The sequence below is a fragment of the Heliconius melpomene genome, chromosome 17 (assembly GCF_056956725.1).
Source record: "Heliconius melpomene rosina isolate 202511_hmr_F chromosome 17, ASM5695672v1, whole genome shotgun sequence".
Lineage (NCBI taxonomy): Eukaryota > Metazoa > Arthropoda > Insecta > Lepidoptera > Nymphalidae > Heliconius > Heliconius melpomene.
The window spans coordinates 7,738,737-7,754,395 of NC_140405.1; the positions used below are offsets into that span (position 1 = coordinate 7,738,737).

At 30.8% G+C, this 15,659-nt stretch overlaps 1 protein-coding gene across 5 annotated transcripts in view; it reads left to right on the forward strand.

Annotated features, from left to right (window-relative positions):
* LOC146530119 (proton channel OtopLc-like) overlaps positions 1-15,177 on the forward strand; it is a 50,922-nt gene extending 35,745 nt beyond the window's left edge. For all 5 annotated transcript variants that reach the window (XM_085200497.1, XM_085200496.1, XM_085200498.1 and 2 more), the window contains 4 exons: positions 1,337-1,513; positions 4,121-4,281; positions 5,016-5,178; positions 9,439-15,177. In XM_085200497.1, coding sequence (XP_085056623.1) covers positions 1,337-1,513; positions 4,121-4,281; positions 5,016-5,178; positions 9,439-10,445 — 1,508 coding nt within the window. In that variant the 3' untranslated portion in view covers positions 10,446-15,177. The remainder of the gene's footprint in view (positions 1-1,336; positions 1,514-4,120; positions 4,282-5,015; positions 5,179-9,438) is intronic.
* Positions 15,178-15,659: the final 482 nt, after the last annotated feature.

Here is a 15,659-nt window from a genome sequence, read left to right on the forward strand (position 1 = left end):
TAAAAAAATCGTTCATTCATTTTCAATTTAAATACAATATTATATTAAATATATTAATATGTTTATGTTTATAGAATAAATATTAATAGGCCAATAACTAGCAAAAGATTTTTCCAAATGTCATTTTTTGCTGTAAACAACAAATACAATCATAATATTTTGAAAAGTATGATATATTTTAAGACATTCGTTAGTTTTACGTAAATTTTTACATTGACATAGTACATGTATGTAGTTGTATTTAGAACTGGTTTGAGTTTTTAAAGAGCTAATTTACATTGCAAATGGATGTCGGTAAAAAGAAAAAACCTTTTTAATTGGCACACATTGGTGATACGAACGTGCCACGAAACATACTAATTCGCTGTTTTTAATTAAACAGTGTATTCTTTGGTATGATATTTCTGTCGTATTAACAATTTATATACATGTTTTCACACAGTATCCCGCATATAGCAGGGTAGCCTACTTTCCGCCGAATTTTGGAGGCATTGCGTTTTGAGTGGCGGAATTAAACGCCGCACACATTGCATATATTCTGTACCTAACAAGTAAAATATCTTGAAGTAAATTTATCTCCACTTGTGGCAAGTTTTATATGAAAGTGGCAAAATGTTTCTTTACTATACGTATCTGGCTATAGCACTCCATTCGATCAAAAAATCTGTTTATCGTTTTAAAAATAATAATAAACAGAAAATATAATAGTGTTATTTACTCATTTATAATACTAGCGACGAAAGCATATATTTTTTAGTAAATAAATTTTGGCCCTTTTGGCTTGTGGGATTAAACATACTCGGACATACGTAGTCGATCTAAATTTTCCTTTTTATGGAACGAAATGTCAAACACATTTTCATCAAAAATAATATAATTCTACGATATATTCAGTAACACTGTAGTACCACTTTTATATTCCGATTTATTTCCCTTTGTAAGTGTTTAGAGCTTTGGGACGGCGAAGTTATTTCTTATAAGGCATATTTGTGATTTAAATGAAGCGTAAGACTGAAGAAGAAGCGGGTGTGTAGTTTTACAAGATTTCCTACTCCTTTTGTTACTTGTTGTTCATTCATAACTGAATACAATAGTATAATATTTTGACTTCAAGATAAGTTAGAAAGAAGCTTAAATTCTTTATTTTGAGTAATTTATATGAGTAATACATACTTTACATTTCCTTAATGAAACTTACATGTCATATATGTCAATAAGTTAATACAAATCGATTAAAGAAAGAATTTAATTAATTATTTCTTACAAATAGCTTTTTTCCCAAATTAATATCGAGTATTATTATCAGTTAATTAAAAATAATGAATCTATAATCCAGAATCAGATTCAAGTTCATCACAATCTGAATCGGATTCATGTTCGTCTCGGACCGAGCGCAGCACGACGACGACTGCCCTGCCGCCGCAGCTGGCCGCCAAGCGACTGTCTCTGGGCTTCGCTCTGGCTAGTCGGACACATCACTATGGCAGCTTTTATTTAAGAATGGGTGCTGTTGGTAAGTATATACTTACTATTTTGATAGCTTTACGCTATATTTCGAACATAGTAGAGTAGGCAAAGGGAACCTAGGAACCTAGTGTTAAAACACTTCCGTTCTCCACGCACAGCCGAATTCTTGTGGCATTGCGGGTTGAGTGAATAAAATCAACGCTACGCTTTGAAATGAAAATATTAAATCTTTCATTTTACCGAGTGGGAATTGAACCCACAAGAGTCGCGTTTGAAAGGACTCAAAAAAATCTCAATCACTGTTCCAAGTAACTTACTGATTTTCTATCTATAACTATACATTATATTACATACTATAAAATGACTATACTTGTAGCGGTAAACGTTATCCCCCACTTGTTAATAAATATTAACCTGTGCGTAATAAATATTAAACTCAACTTTTAATTATATTTACAGTAAAATAGAATGGAATCTGTGACCTGTAAAGAATTCGTTAGGTACATTTAAAAAGTATTGAAACTAGATACCTACTGAAACTTTTACAGTTTACAACAGTAAATAATTTTATTTAAAAAAAAACCACCTACCTTTAGTAAATATAGTATTTTTATTAAAAGAAAATCCTTTAATTAAATATTATTTATATTTAGTCAGTCCTTTACCTTTTCCATTAAAATGACTTTGCAAGTTTTAATTGAATAGGTGCAACGCCTAAATTAAGGTTCCACAATTATGCGTCTGTATACGAGTACAGCTCTGGTCTCTTGGATTCTTTAGAAAAAATTATGATGCTATATTTCTATACAAAATTTTACATTTTAATAACTTTAATTATTACAGAACGTCAGATGCCTGGTTTCCACGTGTAATGCGATGAAAACTATGTATTCAATTCTTTTGAAATGAATATTGTAAAACTTTTAGCATTGGGAGTTGCCATAAAATAAACATCACCTATAAAATCGATACAAATGGATAAGAGACTTGTGAATACATTTCTCATCCGAAGGGAAGTCAACCTATTTATTTATTTAAACTTCAGTCGCAACGTCTCTTTGTAAATCTGAATAGTTACATGCATATGTATGTACATATATGTTATCCGGAATATTTTCTTTTTTATTTTTACTAAATATTTTAATCAAAGGCGTATATTTTAAGACGTTATAATATCTGTACTCTTAGATAACTTTAATATTTTTTTATTTCTAAAATGTCCCTTTCACAAATATTACATTTCTGATAGTAACTGTAAATTTTATAGCGCTCCAATGAACCACCACGTTATCGATTTTCTCCTAAGTTTCATTAATCATACTACTTATCCGTTACGTTTTATAAGCGAAATGCGATTCTTTTTGATTAATAACTTAATTTCTTCTTTCTAAGCTGTATTCTCCTCATTCACCGTATCCCGCACACAGCAGGGTAGGCAGAGGAAACCTAGTGTTAAGACACTCCGTTCTCCACTTTCTGCCGAATTCTGGAGGCATTGCGTGTTGATATTATTCTTTCGGCAAACCAATTTTTGTCACGCCAAAATAGGTAACTTTGTAGTCGTATACGATTTATTCATTAATTAATGTTGTTTATTGTTACCACGAGCTCTTTCAAACTTTTTCAAGTTGACAGAGCATGAAATCCTTGATGAAACATTAAAACTCAACGTGTTCTCAATTTCACAGAATAAAAAAAAAAAAACGTAAACGTATGCCTACTTGAACAGTAAAAATGAGGAAAGGAATCAGGTTAACAATAATACCAACAGGACTGTTGCGTAGAATATTATTTTTCATTTCGTTGTTATAGCTGTGTACGTATTGTTATAGTACCTTTACTGTACAACAAGTAGGCTAAGTGGATGCTGTGAGAGACTGTTTGCTTATTTTCTTTTTAACTCGAGCGCCTGCGAGAGTAAGAGGTAAAAAGGTAAAACAACATTTCTGATTCAACTTTTTCATTCATTTAGTAGCTGGGCGTTTAAAAGACTTTTTAATAATCCAGAACAAAGAAAGGTGTCTCTCTCGATGCTGTTAAACTTTTAAGCGAAGGTGCATATTAAATTAATCCGCGAAACTTTCTGGAAACGCTCTAGGCGCAATCCAAACTAGGACAATTTCCGGCGATAACCACCTTGCCCTATATTTGAAGTGGAAGCTGAACTTCCGTTTCACATGTACGATATATCTGTTGCCTTAATAAATGTAACATATTCTAAATCAAGAATTTACCTTTGTTAATTATAAATTAGAACCAAGTTAAGACCGCTGTCATGTGCGTTGATTGATGATTCTTTAATTTGTTACAAATCCAAGAATTTAAATTTCAAATGATAAAAAAAAAAATGTAATCATTTGTAATAGGCCGGCCGAAGTAGCGCAGCGGCACAAGGGTGTGACTGTAACGCGACGGTTGTGGGTTCGACCCCACTCGAGGAAGTGAAATAATTATTTACGTTTATATTTCCATTTCTTCGCTCTGGTGTCGAGGCAAAGCGCGGCGTTGAGTTCTGCTACTCAACACGTAATGCCTCCAGAATTCGGCAGAAAGTGGAGAACGAAGTGTCTTAACACTACGTTCCCTCTGCCTACCCTAATGTGTGCGGGATACAGCGTGAAGCTGAATTAATAATAATTATTTTTTCATGTAGCCTTCGGCATTGGGTCGATGATCTATTCAGGCCTGGAATTTGGACAATATTGGGAGTTGGAGAGGAATACCAACTGCCACAACGTTCTTCTCGCACTGACACCCGCTACTCGCATGGCGTTCATCTTTATACAGATGTACTTCATCTTTCTCAACAATGAGGTATGTAATAACGTTTTAATATATAATGGTATTGTTTGTTACGTTTTTAATTGTATATATATTTTTTATATATATTGCAAAAAAAATCATATTAATATTTTCAACCAGTTTTTAATGTTTGCGTATTATATACCACCTGAATAAATATTTAACTGATGCGTACATTTTTTTTTGCTAGGTCACAAGTACCTATTCAAATAATCAACACTTTGTGACTCTCTCTCTTCTCTCTTCTCAGTTACGGTCTGGACAGAGCGGTCGTGGTCATAATATAGTCACGTTGATTTTGTGACTAAACGTGTAGGAATAGAGTTTTAAGAGATTTTTAAGTCTTTTAATCCATCTTAATATTTAGTACAAAGATAAAGGACTATAATATAGTTTTATAAAAGCTAAAAAAAATACCAAATTTACTGGCATAAACAAATTATCTGGAATCATCTGTTTAGAAAATACTGCCGGTCACGGAAAATGCTAATCAGACACGTATCTCGCTTAGACACGTTAGATGTCTATGTCTATAGTTTACTTTGAATTTGAAGAAAAATCTATTTGCTTTGTTATATTCTTTGAATAGCGCTTCACACATACGTTTTAAAAGAGTTGAATGAGAATTCTAGAGCGACAAATAAAAGTTTATTGCATTCGGATTGAAAAGTCTTTGTAGCTCTCACCATTTTATCAGTACTTCCAGTACTTCTATAAGCACTTTATTTTTATCCATATATTTCCAGATGAAAGTGTATAAACATAAGATTGTGGCACGATTTGGGCTCATGCACATGGTGGGCACGAATCTTAGTGTGTGGTTGAACGTCCTTGTGCAAGAAACGAAACATGAAATACTCACGTTCTACGATCCTGAAAATAAAACTATAGGACTCTCACATAGGCTTGGTAAGTTAAATATTGTAAACTTTTTTAAATTTATTATTTTTCGTATGAGGCGGTTAGTATTTTTAAATAAACTTTAATTTTAAATGTTTTTTTTTTTAAATCCAACAAGCAAGTACTTAAAAAATCAATTTCCATCAAATATTGAACCAAGTAAAGCGATTCCTTAACTAAACAACTGACGAGTTTAAGGAAGATAAATTTTCAATCTTATATACAAAAAGGACGAATTCGACAGCAATTTCGTTTTACAAAAGTGAGGAAAACTTCCTTCCATCTGTGAAATACCACGGGAACAAAGGTCCCCAATAAATGAAGTCAAACTGTCTTCACCAGACCGTCGTTATTGGGTGTTTGACGAATTACGTGCAGATATTAAATGTCGATATTTATTATATTGCTTTCGATCAATATAAACACAGTGTGTGTTCACGTCAGCATTAGTGTGTTATGTCATTATGTTGCTTGGGGCTCGATCGATATGCATACGTGTACATGGCTACTATTTTTACTGTTTAAACGTTGTATTTTTATAGAAATAGGCTCTAACGTTCTATTTTCTATACTACTATATTTTGATTCATAATTATTTTTTATCTTATGCCTTATGAGGATTAAGCAGTGAATAGTTTTTATTTCCCCGCTTTGAATAGAATGAAGTTGAGTTCATTCACTCAAAGCACAATATCTTGAATTCGGTTGAAAAGCATAGAACGGAGTATCTTGACACTACTTCTCTGTGCCTGCTGTAGGCGAGAGAAGTCATGGCGTCATGCTAAAAATACAATAATATAGAATTTTGCAAACTGTATTTAATCCTTCCTATAAATAATAAAATGCTAGACTTGAATCGATTGAGCCATTATATAGAGAATATTATTATTCATGTAGGTACTCGTAGTATTCGTAATTACGTGGTAAGCTGACTGGGACCGAAATTGAAATCCCTTGCCTTTTTTATCCTCCGAACGTCACCAACACGTAAAGAATTTAGCATACGAATGGGAGATGGGAAATCTGAATAACGATGTCGGGTATTTGATCAAAATAAACTGAAAAATTTTATTTTGAGTTTTTTCTTGTTCGTGTATTGCGGACATTTGTACATATACGTATATATATACAGTTCAAATTGTTATTAGTTACATAAGAATTTTTTCAAGAATTTGGTGGAAAGTGGGCAGCGGAGTGTCTTAACACTAGGCTCCCTCTGCTTACCCTGCTACATGCGGGATACAACGTGAAACTGAAAAAAAACTGTAATTTTATAAGGATACTAGCGGCCCGCTCGCGGTTTCACCCGCGTGAACTATGTTATTATCAATTTCTGTCTCCATGACTACGTCCTAGTAACGTCTATGCTAAATTTGACACTCCTAGCATTTGTAGTAACGAAGTTTCATACAAACTTTCGACCCCAAAAACAACCCCTTAGAAATCGAATATTGCAAATTCCCGTCTTAGCGAGCACCTACGTCCTATAAGTAACTCCTATGCAAAATTAGAGATTCCTAGCACTTGTAGTTTCTGAGATTTCGTGATGAGTGAGTGACCTTTCGATTTTATATATATAGATTACTTGTTTAATATTCACGAATACGCCTGAGATATAACTGCAGTACTATTTATAGTGCAACATAACTCAAAGCTTTTAGTTATCACATTGTCTATCCTGTACAGTGTTTTTTACTTTTCACTTTGTAGTTAATGGGCACGGCTGTAGATTATTATGAACCACTTTTAAATAGTAAACGTGAAAGTTTACTTATATTTTAATATTTTAAATTACATTTTTAAGTTAATGAATTATCATTGTTTAATGTATTTATGTTTTTAATTGTTATATAAGCAAATATTATAAACGTATGAATAAACTTTTCTAGAGCACCGCGATATTTATGGGTTCAAAACCTACTTAAAATAATGTAAAAAATATATATTGTTTAACTTTTATCATTTATATATCTAGAGAGCAGAGATATCTGTATGTCTCAAATACTTAAGATAATTACAAAATCTTCAAGTTTAATCAACTTTCCTTCAGAATAACGAAATTAATTATATCTCTGTGTTCCATTAATTGAATTAATAATGAGTGAACTCGGCTCCTTGTACTAAGCTGCTCGAGCTCGAGCCTCCTTGAATGATTCAATTTGCTGCTTTTGTAATGCACAAGTGCTTGAATGAGTCTCAGTACTACTGACCTAGCAAAGGATAATTTATATAATAGTTATAAAAATGTCGTCTGAATGAAATTTCAGCTATAATATTTTATAACTGATATTTCACCTTACTATATATTTTTTGGCTTTATGTCTGTTAAGCCGCTGCGTAGAGTTTCACAACGTGTGACTGTAAACGTAGTGGTTGTGGGTTCGATCCCCACTCGGGGAAATAATTAATTTAGAATTTTCGTTTCCTCGTTCTAGTAGCGTTGAGTTTCACCATTCAATAAACAATGTCTCGAATTCGCATAAACAATGGACTGGTTTGACATTAGGTCATCTTTGCTTACCAGCTGTAAAATAATCCGATTGTTATTTAATTGGTGTTAAATATTGATAAAAAAACTGTTCAGTTTTACATTTTCCACATATTTTAGAAATACGTATAACATGATTGATGTGGAACTAAACACCTTGCTTGATCCTAGACCTAATGATAATAATGTAAATACAATTACTCCTCCAAACTGGTATGCGTGCGTAATCAACGACTGCGTGTATAATAAAAAACCGCCCCATGGCGTCACAATGCGATGGCACAAATTCCTGCTTATTACTTTTCATTCTTATATATTTCACAATTTTTATATTTTTATATACGATTGTATATAGTATTAGCTATTGCATTATAAATTAAATGTGAAAACTTTAATATAATAGTTAATCTAGGATTAAACGATTAATGACGTTTATTTAGTGTAAAGCTTACATAGAACTTAATATATTTATTTTTTTCACTCTCGTCATGTGTGATTTGAAGCCAAAACTAGTGAATTATGTACAGATCAGTCTAAAACCCCAATAAATACTACAACAACAAGAAAATATATTTCAAAGTTAAAAAAAAACACTTTAATGACGTAGTCGGAATATTAAAAATTTACACATTCAACTTATAATTTTTAATTACATCGTTCCGTAGCTTAACCGCTCTCGTAAAACGTGCTTTATTTGCAAAAATGTTAAAAAATAATCTGGAACATTTAAATTTGCTATGTAAGGATGATAGTTACTAACATGATAAAGTTCTGTGAAATAAGCTCTTAAACAAACTTTTTATCTTCACAAAATCTAATCAATTATGAGATTCTTGCGGCTTTTAAGTGCCGAGTATAAACATGAAGTTAGCCAATTTAAGGCTGTGTTTTTAAGTACGGAACATTTTCCGTTTCCATAAACCCGGGCCAACCTCATTTTTTATGCACTACCCCGACCGCGTAATTTACTTTCACGCGAAGCTCTTTGTTTCAATTTATTCCCGCTTGACCCAGCTTATTAACTATGTAAGTTGGTAGGTAATTCTATTGTTTTGGAGAAATTGCTTTTTTGCGTTGATGTAAGGAAAGTAAGATTATTTAAATATTTATTATTTTTAACAATGAAAAAAAAATGTATCGAATATTATATATGTATAAGTTTTATTATTGCACTCATTAAAAATAAACTAGGTAATTGTAATTAACAAGTAGGTGCTTTTCTCTTTAGAAAACTTACTGATAATATAAAAAAATAATTGCTGTAATACTATTATTTATTCATCGGCATGGCTGTAATAAGTAATTGAATAGCGAATAACTTAAACAATATAAGTCAGCAAAAGTTTTTTTTTAATTTACCAAAACCCTCGTCACGTTATCCCCGATTCTGTGTCAATAGCTTGCCTGTCGATGTTGACCTCGAAAGGAATTTCGACCTAAATTGTAGCGTACGGGCTAATCTATATTATAGATAATATAATTCCATTAATTGTTTGAATAGCAAAATGCCACTTTCCGCCAGGGTGCTTATTTTGACGAAGTTAATAGTTGAGACGTAAAATATATATTTTAGGGAAATAAACAACGTTTCGCATTTTTATGTAAAATCATTTTTATGTTTTTTCCGCATTGGATTGGTAGGCAGAGAGAAAGAACCTAATGTCAAGATACACTGCTCCTTTTAGAAAAGAAACTCATTTAAATATTATTACTCTCCCAAGATGAAGTATCGTATTTAGTTTTTATAAGATATTTAACATTTTTTTTCTGTTTAATTCCAGCATTTCAAAAGGCGTTCGCGTCTCTATCGACTGAAGTACCGCCTTCGCACCCTGCAGCGGCACACCTCCGAGTTCCTCGAGGCTTAAAAGGCCCGCACCACATATTTGAATGCCGTCGAACAAACATCATGGGTTCCTTAGTACAAGATGCTTCGCCGTTCCTATTTCCATGTACTATAGAATATTCTCTTATATGCGCGGCGATTCTTTACGTCATGTGGAAAAATATATCCAAATATCCATCTAAAGACGTCGCAGAAGCTATAGCTAAAGCCCGACTGCTGGAAGGTCTGGCCTACAAAAAATCACCACATTTGTACAGCGTGGATTGCGCGAGAGCTCACAAAGGATTGTTTTTTGGAATCCTAGTTTTAGTCCTGACTATAATATCGCTTATCCTTTTCTTTGTTCTTATATCAAGGAAGGAATATGCAACGTTGGCGGTGGTTGAAGTGAACGTGTGTGAGTTAGGGCTGTACGCTATGACAACTTTTGCAAGTTTAGCGGGAATGGTATGCGTCAGGAATTTAAAATACGACGGGAACAGGAATTTGGAACTCGATAATATCTTGCTTGTTGGCGCCCAAACTGGAATGTTCATTTATGGCACGTTTACGATCATCGGCGGGCATTTTACTATAGAAAAGAACACAATACTTATATTAATAACGGCGTTGTCTTCGTTAGTACAAACAACATGTCAAACTATGTTCATTTTGGATGCAAGTCGCAGATCAGCTAAGACTCCGGAACAATTACGGAAGAAACCTGGAAGAGAAATAGTTACTTTCCTGTTAGTGACGAATTTGGCGATGTGGGCTATAAATACACTGGAGAAATCTCGGGCCGAATCACATCCAGTACAGTTACATTTCTACGGTCTTTGGGCTTGGACGATAATAACTCACGTTTCGATGCCTCTGGCCATCTTCTATCGTTTTCATTCCACGGTCTGCTTGTGTGAGATATGGAAGAGGGCGTACAAAATGAAACCTGCTTACATGTAGCGAATGGCGCCAAAGATACATTTTGAAAAGTGGCGTAGATTTTAGTGCCATAAATACATATATAGATTTTGTATAGGAATAAAAACTACATTTAATGAGCAGCCACTTTGAGATGACTATTATTTAGGTGTGCGGTTATGAATGACATTCAGAATGCGATTGTCGATAGTTTTTGGATGAAATTAACAACATTTATTGATATTAAAACTAAATACTCATATTAAAATTAATAATTACTGATGTCACTTGACATATATGGGTCATAATCAGAAAAAGTGTCCTTTTTGTGTCTTTTCTTGTCCCGCTACTTTGAATGCGTTTTAAAAATACAATTTTAAAGATAATTTAAATATTTTGCCATTTACGATAAATTTATTTATTAACTTAAAGATTTTTGTAATATTTTAAATGTATTATGGCAAATAATAGTATTTGTTGTTAGTTGCAAAAAACCTTTCAAAATGCTTCCATACAATTTTTCGTGTCCCATTCACCACTTTACTTTTTAAGAATTGATTTGTTACGAATGTTTATGGTTTTATTTGATTTCAGATATGTTTATATTACTTTACTTTATGCATAATATTAAATAGAACTACTTTTATTGATACATTATTTAATAAACAATATATATTAGTTAAGTAAATTTGTCCCAAAATATTGTCTTTTTGTTACTCAGGGCTAGTAACGTACAATTAAATGATGAACGCAATTATTTTGGATGGTGTTTAATATTGTTTTTTGTTGTGGCACCATAATTCTAAAAGTCAATGCTGTCGTAGCTACAACCAGTAGTGTACTCGCAGCAGTTGAGGGGTTTAAATGTTTTAGAGGGAATGCGTGAAATTACATCTCAGGGTTATAAACGGCTTTTATTTTGGTAAGTATTCTATAATTTCGTTTTCTTGTTTATGTTATTTGCTTCTTTTTACAAAATCTCAAAAAAGAACTTCAGTGCTTGCAGATGCAACACGTAGCTTATGAGCAAATATTTAAAAGGGTTAGAATTTCTCAGATTTCATTCTCAATTTCGTTATATTTCGTTACGTAACGAAATTGAGAAAATATGAAGCCTAGTTCACAATTACGTTACCAATGTTTTCTTATATATGTTTATAATAAAATTGTATCGAACCGGTGCTTGTATATGGAAGATATGTATATAAGAAAAAAAAATTGCTGGCATATGAAAAAAACTATTAGTGACTTTTCATAAAGTAAAGTAACCAAAAATAATGATTTTTAAGTTTTTTGCTTGTTTGCTTGTTTGTCTGTGTTTGTGCACGCTAATCTCAGAAACAGCTCAACCGATTTAGTTAAAAATATTTTTTATTCTGCCTGAAATTAGTTGTGATTTTGTTAATAATAATTTTTTGATAAATATTTTTGTATTTTCAGTAAGCGTCATGGCTCCTATGTCGAGTGCTGAAATACATAAAAGATATAGAGAACGTCTTAAAAAGACCAATCCTATTAAATAAGAAGATATGCGGAATAAACACTTACAAAGAATTAAACTTAATTCCAGTGATAACGACTCAAATTTTGATATATTTTAAAGTGGATTTAATTTTATCATTAACTTTGTGATCTCTAACTAGAAATATAAGTTTATTACGTTACTAACTAGCATTATTATATTGTTCATATTGTCAGTTTGTTATGTTTTCTTCTTACATTTATAATCTGTTAATTCAACGATTGAATCTTTAAAATTTTAATCTGTGTCTCATTAAATAAAAAAAACAATATTTTATTCATATAATATCCTTATTTTGTTGTGTATAATGCCTTATGACATCAGTTTCGTAACAAACATTATCAGTGTTGTTACTTATCAGTTACGTTACGAATTCGAAAATGTCCACTTTTCTGATTATGACCCATATATGATTTAGTAATAAGATTTTACATTATAGTTTATAACTATTTCATTCCTAATAACATATGAATTTGCCAAAAACCCTCATATAAATAAATATATTTAATTGATTGGAACAAAATCGATATTATTCCGAATAAAATTAAGAAATCATTCGTAATCGCTATTAAAATTGTTCATGTATGTATATTACACGGTGTGCATTTAAATTTTCGCTTGTATTTGTTCAGAAGTTGACTGCTAATGTTAAGTTATTGTATTTAGATATTTTAATGTGTTATTTATTTGTAGCTTTATGAGACGCTTTAATTATAGCGATATGTTGATATTTGACAGTATTTCTCCATTAGACGGGTTGGTTTAATTTAGCGCTTAGTAATTTTAAATATTTTTCCTTCATTTATATTGTTATAGATGAACAATCATTTGTTTTCATCTCATTTTATCCTGTTAAGGTAATATTAGAATAGTTAGGGTAGATGTATCTTTAACTAGTAAACACATTCCACACAATTTCTAAATACATTTCATCAATACTCATTTTAATAATTAAACTTTCAAAGAACGTCTTCCAATAGGTTATATTTTATAAACTACCTTCATTATCACAATCTCATTTATTTTACTATTTATTTATTGTATAACGTGAGCTTTATAACATCTAGGCGTTTTGCTTGTGCCTTGCGAATCATTGTAATTTGGAAAAGAATCATCGCATCTTATAGTATCATATAACGTAACTTCTACAATTAATCTATGATTATTCATTACTAAAACGTGAACTGAGTTAAAAAATTGTATACCAACTTTAATGATTCGGCTACAGATCTGTACTGTTGAAAAAGAAGTGAAAAAGAAGAAGAAATAAGTGAAAAGTATAATAATTAGTATGTTGTTTAAACTTAAAGCTAGGAGTATATCATCGTACAGATTCATTGGTTTGTCCAAATCCTATATACTATGTCCGAATTTCAATATACTCTTAACTGTTTACAATAATTACAAGTAAGCAAGTACACAAAGGCACAAGCAAGCAACAATAAAAAGGGAACAATAAATATCGACCTAAAAATATTTTTTTGGAAAACTTTTAATTATAAATAATTAAAATTAGACGTTTCTGAATATACTCAACCTGTTCAGATATAGGTACATAGATTTTGTAGTGATATTTTTGCATTGTAATGTAGCGTCTGTATTTTGGATAAATTTTTAGAAATTATAGCTTAAATAACCTTACCGTGGACCCAGTAGTTAGATAAAGAGAAACACCAAAGTTTATTAAGCGGTAGGAAATTTCGGAGCTTATGAAATAGTCTGGTTAAATATTATATGATTTTATATGAATGTGCTTTACTTCAACTTGATAGATTAGTTTGTTATTTCGTCCGTTTTGATTTTATACAAATTTGTATCGTATTATGTACTTTGAAGATAGTTGATAGCTTCTCTTAGGACAGAGAAGCTCCGCAATCACTATTGGAGACTTTACCCCAGAATAGCATTGAGCAAAGTGGGTATAACTAATAATATATAAAAATTTTTTTTAATAATTAATAGTCTAATCGCCTATTTCCTATTTTGTTTTTTAGACATTTACTGTAATCGTAGTATTGTAATATAATTTATTAATGCTAAAACTTGTTATCTTCTCAGATATAGCTATTGTATATTTCGTCAAATACTCATAGAATATTCGAAGAAATTTCAACGTTAATTAAAATTTTTACCAGTAATCTACTGAAAAAAATATGATCCTCTTTTTCTGTTATTACAAACCTATTTAATATAAATCTGTTTATATAAAATAATACTCAATTAATATTTTACTATTTTCTCAATAATATTAGGCTATTTGTTTTGTAACTTCAATTATATATAAGAAAATTAAAATTAGAAATTAAATTGTTATACTGGTAATATTTTTTGTAAAACGAAACAAACGAAGTAGGGCTATTACTTTTTATGAAAAACAAATAAATAACTATATTTATTGCTCAATTTTCATATTAAAATGTCATCTTTTATAGAAGTTTTGTAATTCATTTTACATTTTTTAAATTACTTTTTATTCTGCTAAATGCTATTAAGAAACAGAATGTCAAGAATATTTTTAAATATTGGACGGATAAAGGTACTAGGTAATTTTTTGATTATATACGTCACTCTCATAGAATATAAGTAATATAAATAAAAAAAAATACAGTGGAATTGAGAACTTCCTCCTTTTACAGAAGTCGGTAAAAAAAGCTGGATTTACCAAAACCTGAACAAAAAAGTCTATTGTAAGATGGTATGGTGACACTGACACCCGCAAATTCCAACTTCTTGAGTTAACTCACTTTCATTGTAATGGTGTGACTTACTAACATTTATTTATTTTATTTTGAAAATGTTTCAAATGAAATGTACAAATATATATTACGTAAACACCGATGAGTAACAGTACTCAAATGTAACTAATTTATTTATGTAAAGTAAATACAAATAGATATAATAAACTTTTCACAGATTTTTGACTTTGAAAATAAAATTGGAGCCTAAATATTCCAAAACATCAGTGATATACACAATTTATTTAAAATATAAAAGTATACTCTCCATGTATACACACATACATACATTCAAAATTCCATTCAACAGCATAATTTACACCTTGTACCTATATTAAGTCCAAATGTATTTAATATTTTAAACTTACTTTAAAGTGATAGTGATATTAGAATAATGTTTTCGATTATATATTTGTATACTATTTATTTGTTTAGGCAAGATTGTGAATAGCTGTAAGAATATCTTCTTGGATGTTTAACGTTTACAAGCAAATAAACTTTCTTGAAATTATCTCGATGAAGTTGTTTTATTTTGAAACAAAATTATAACTTTTGTAAAAAAAGGTTTAAGTAATGCAATTAATGTATATTAATAGTAGCTTGTGCTGAATAAATTGCTTGAAGGTGATCTGGCCCTTTTATAATATATTGCTGCAAATGTAAGGTTATTTTTAAAATATAAAAAAATATATCATTTTGACACGAGTTACCTAATATTACTTGCATACAATTTTTATGTCGAGGTCGAGGTTTAACAAACGCATAAGTAATTGAGGAAATCACATAACAGCAAAAAGTTTGTTTAATAAAAAGCGTATTTAATCTGTTATATAATAAAACAGTAAAAAAAAGGTCTGCATGTAAAATATTTTTATGAAAAAATCATTCATAAGCTATTGTCATGTAAAAATTTTAGATCTGGAATATCTGCTGATGAATTAGAAATAATTCAGCTAAACTATAATAAGTAATGAAATGTCTCTTTAGTGTAATAAAGTC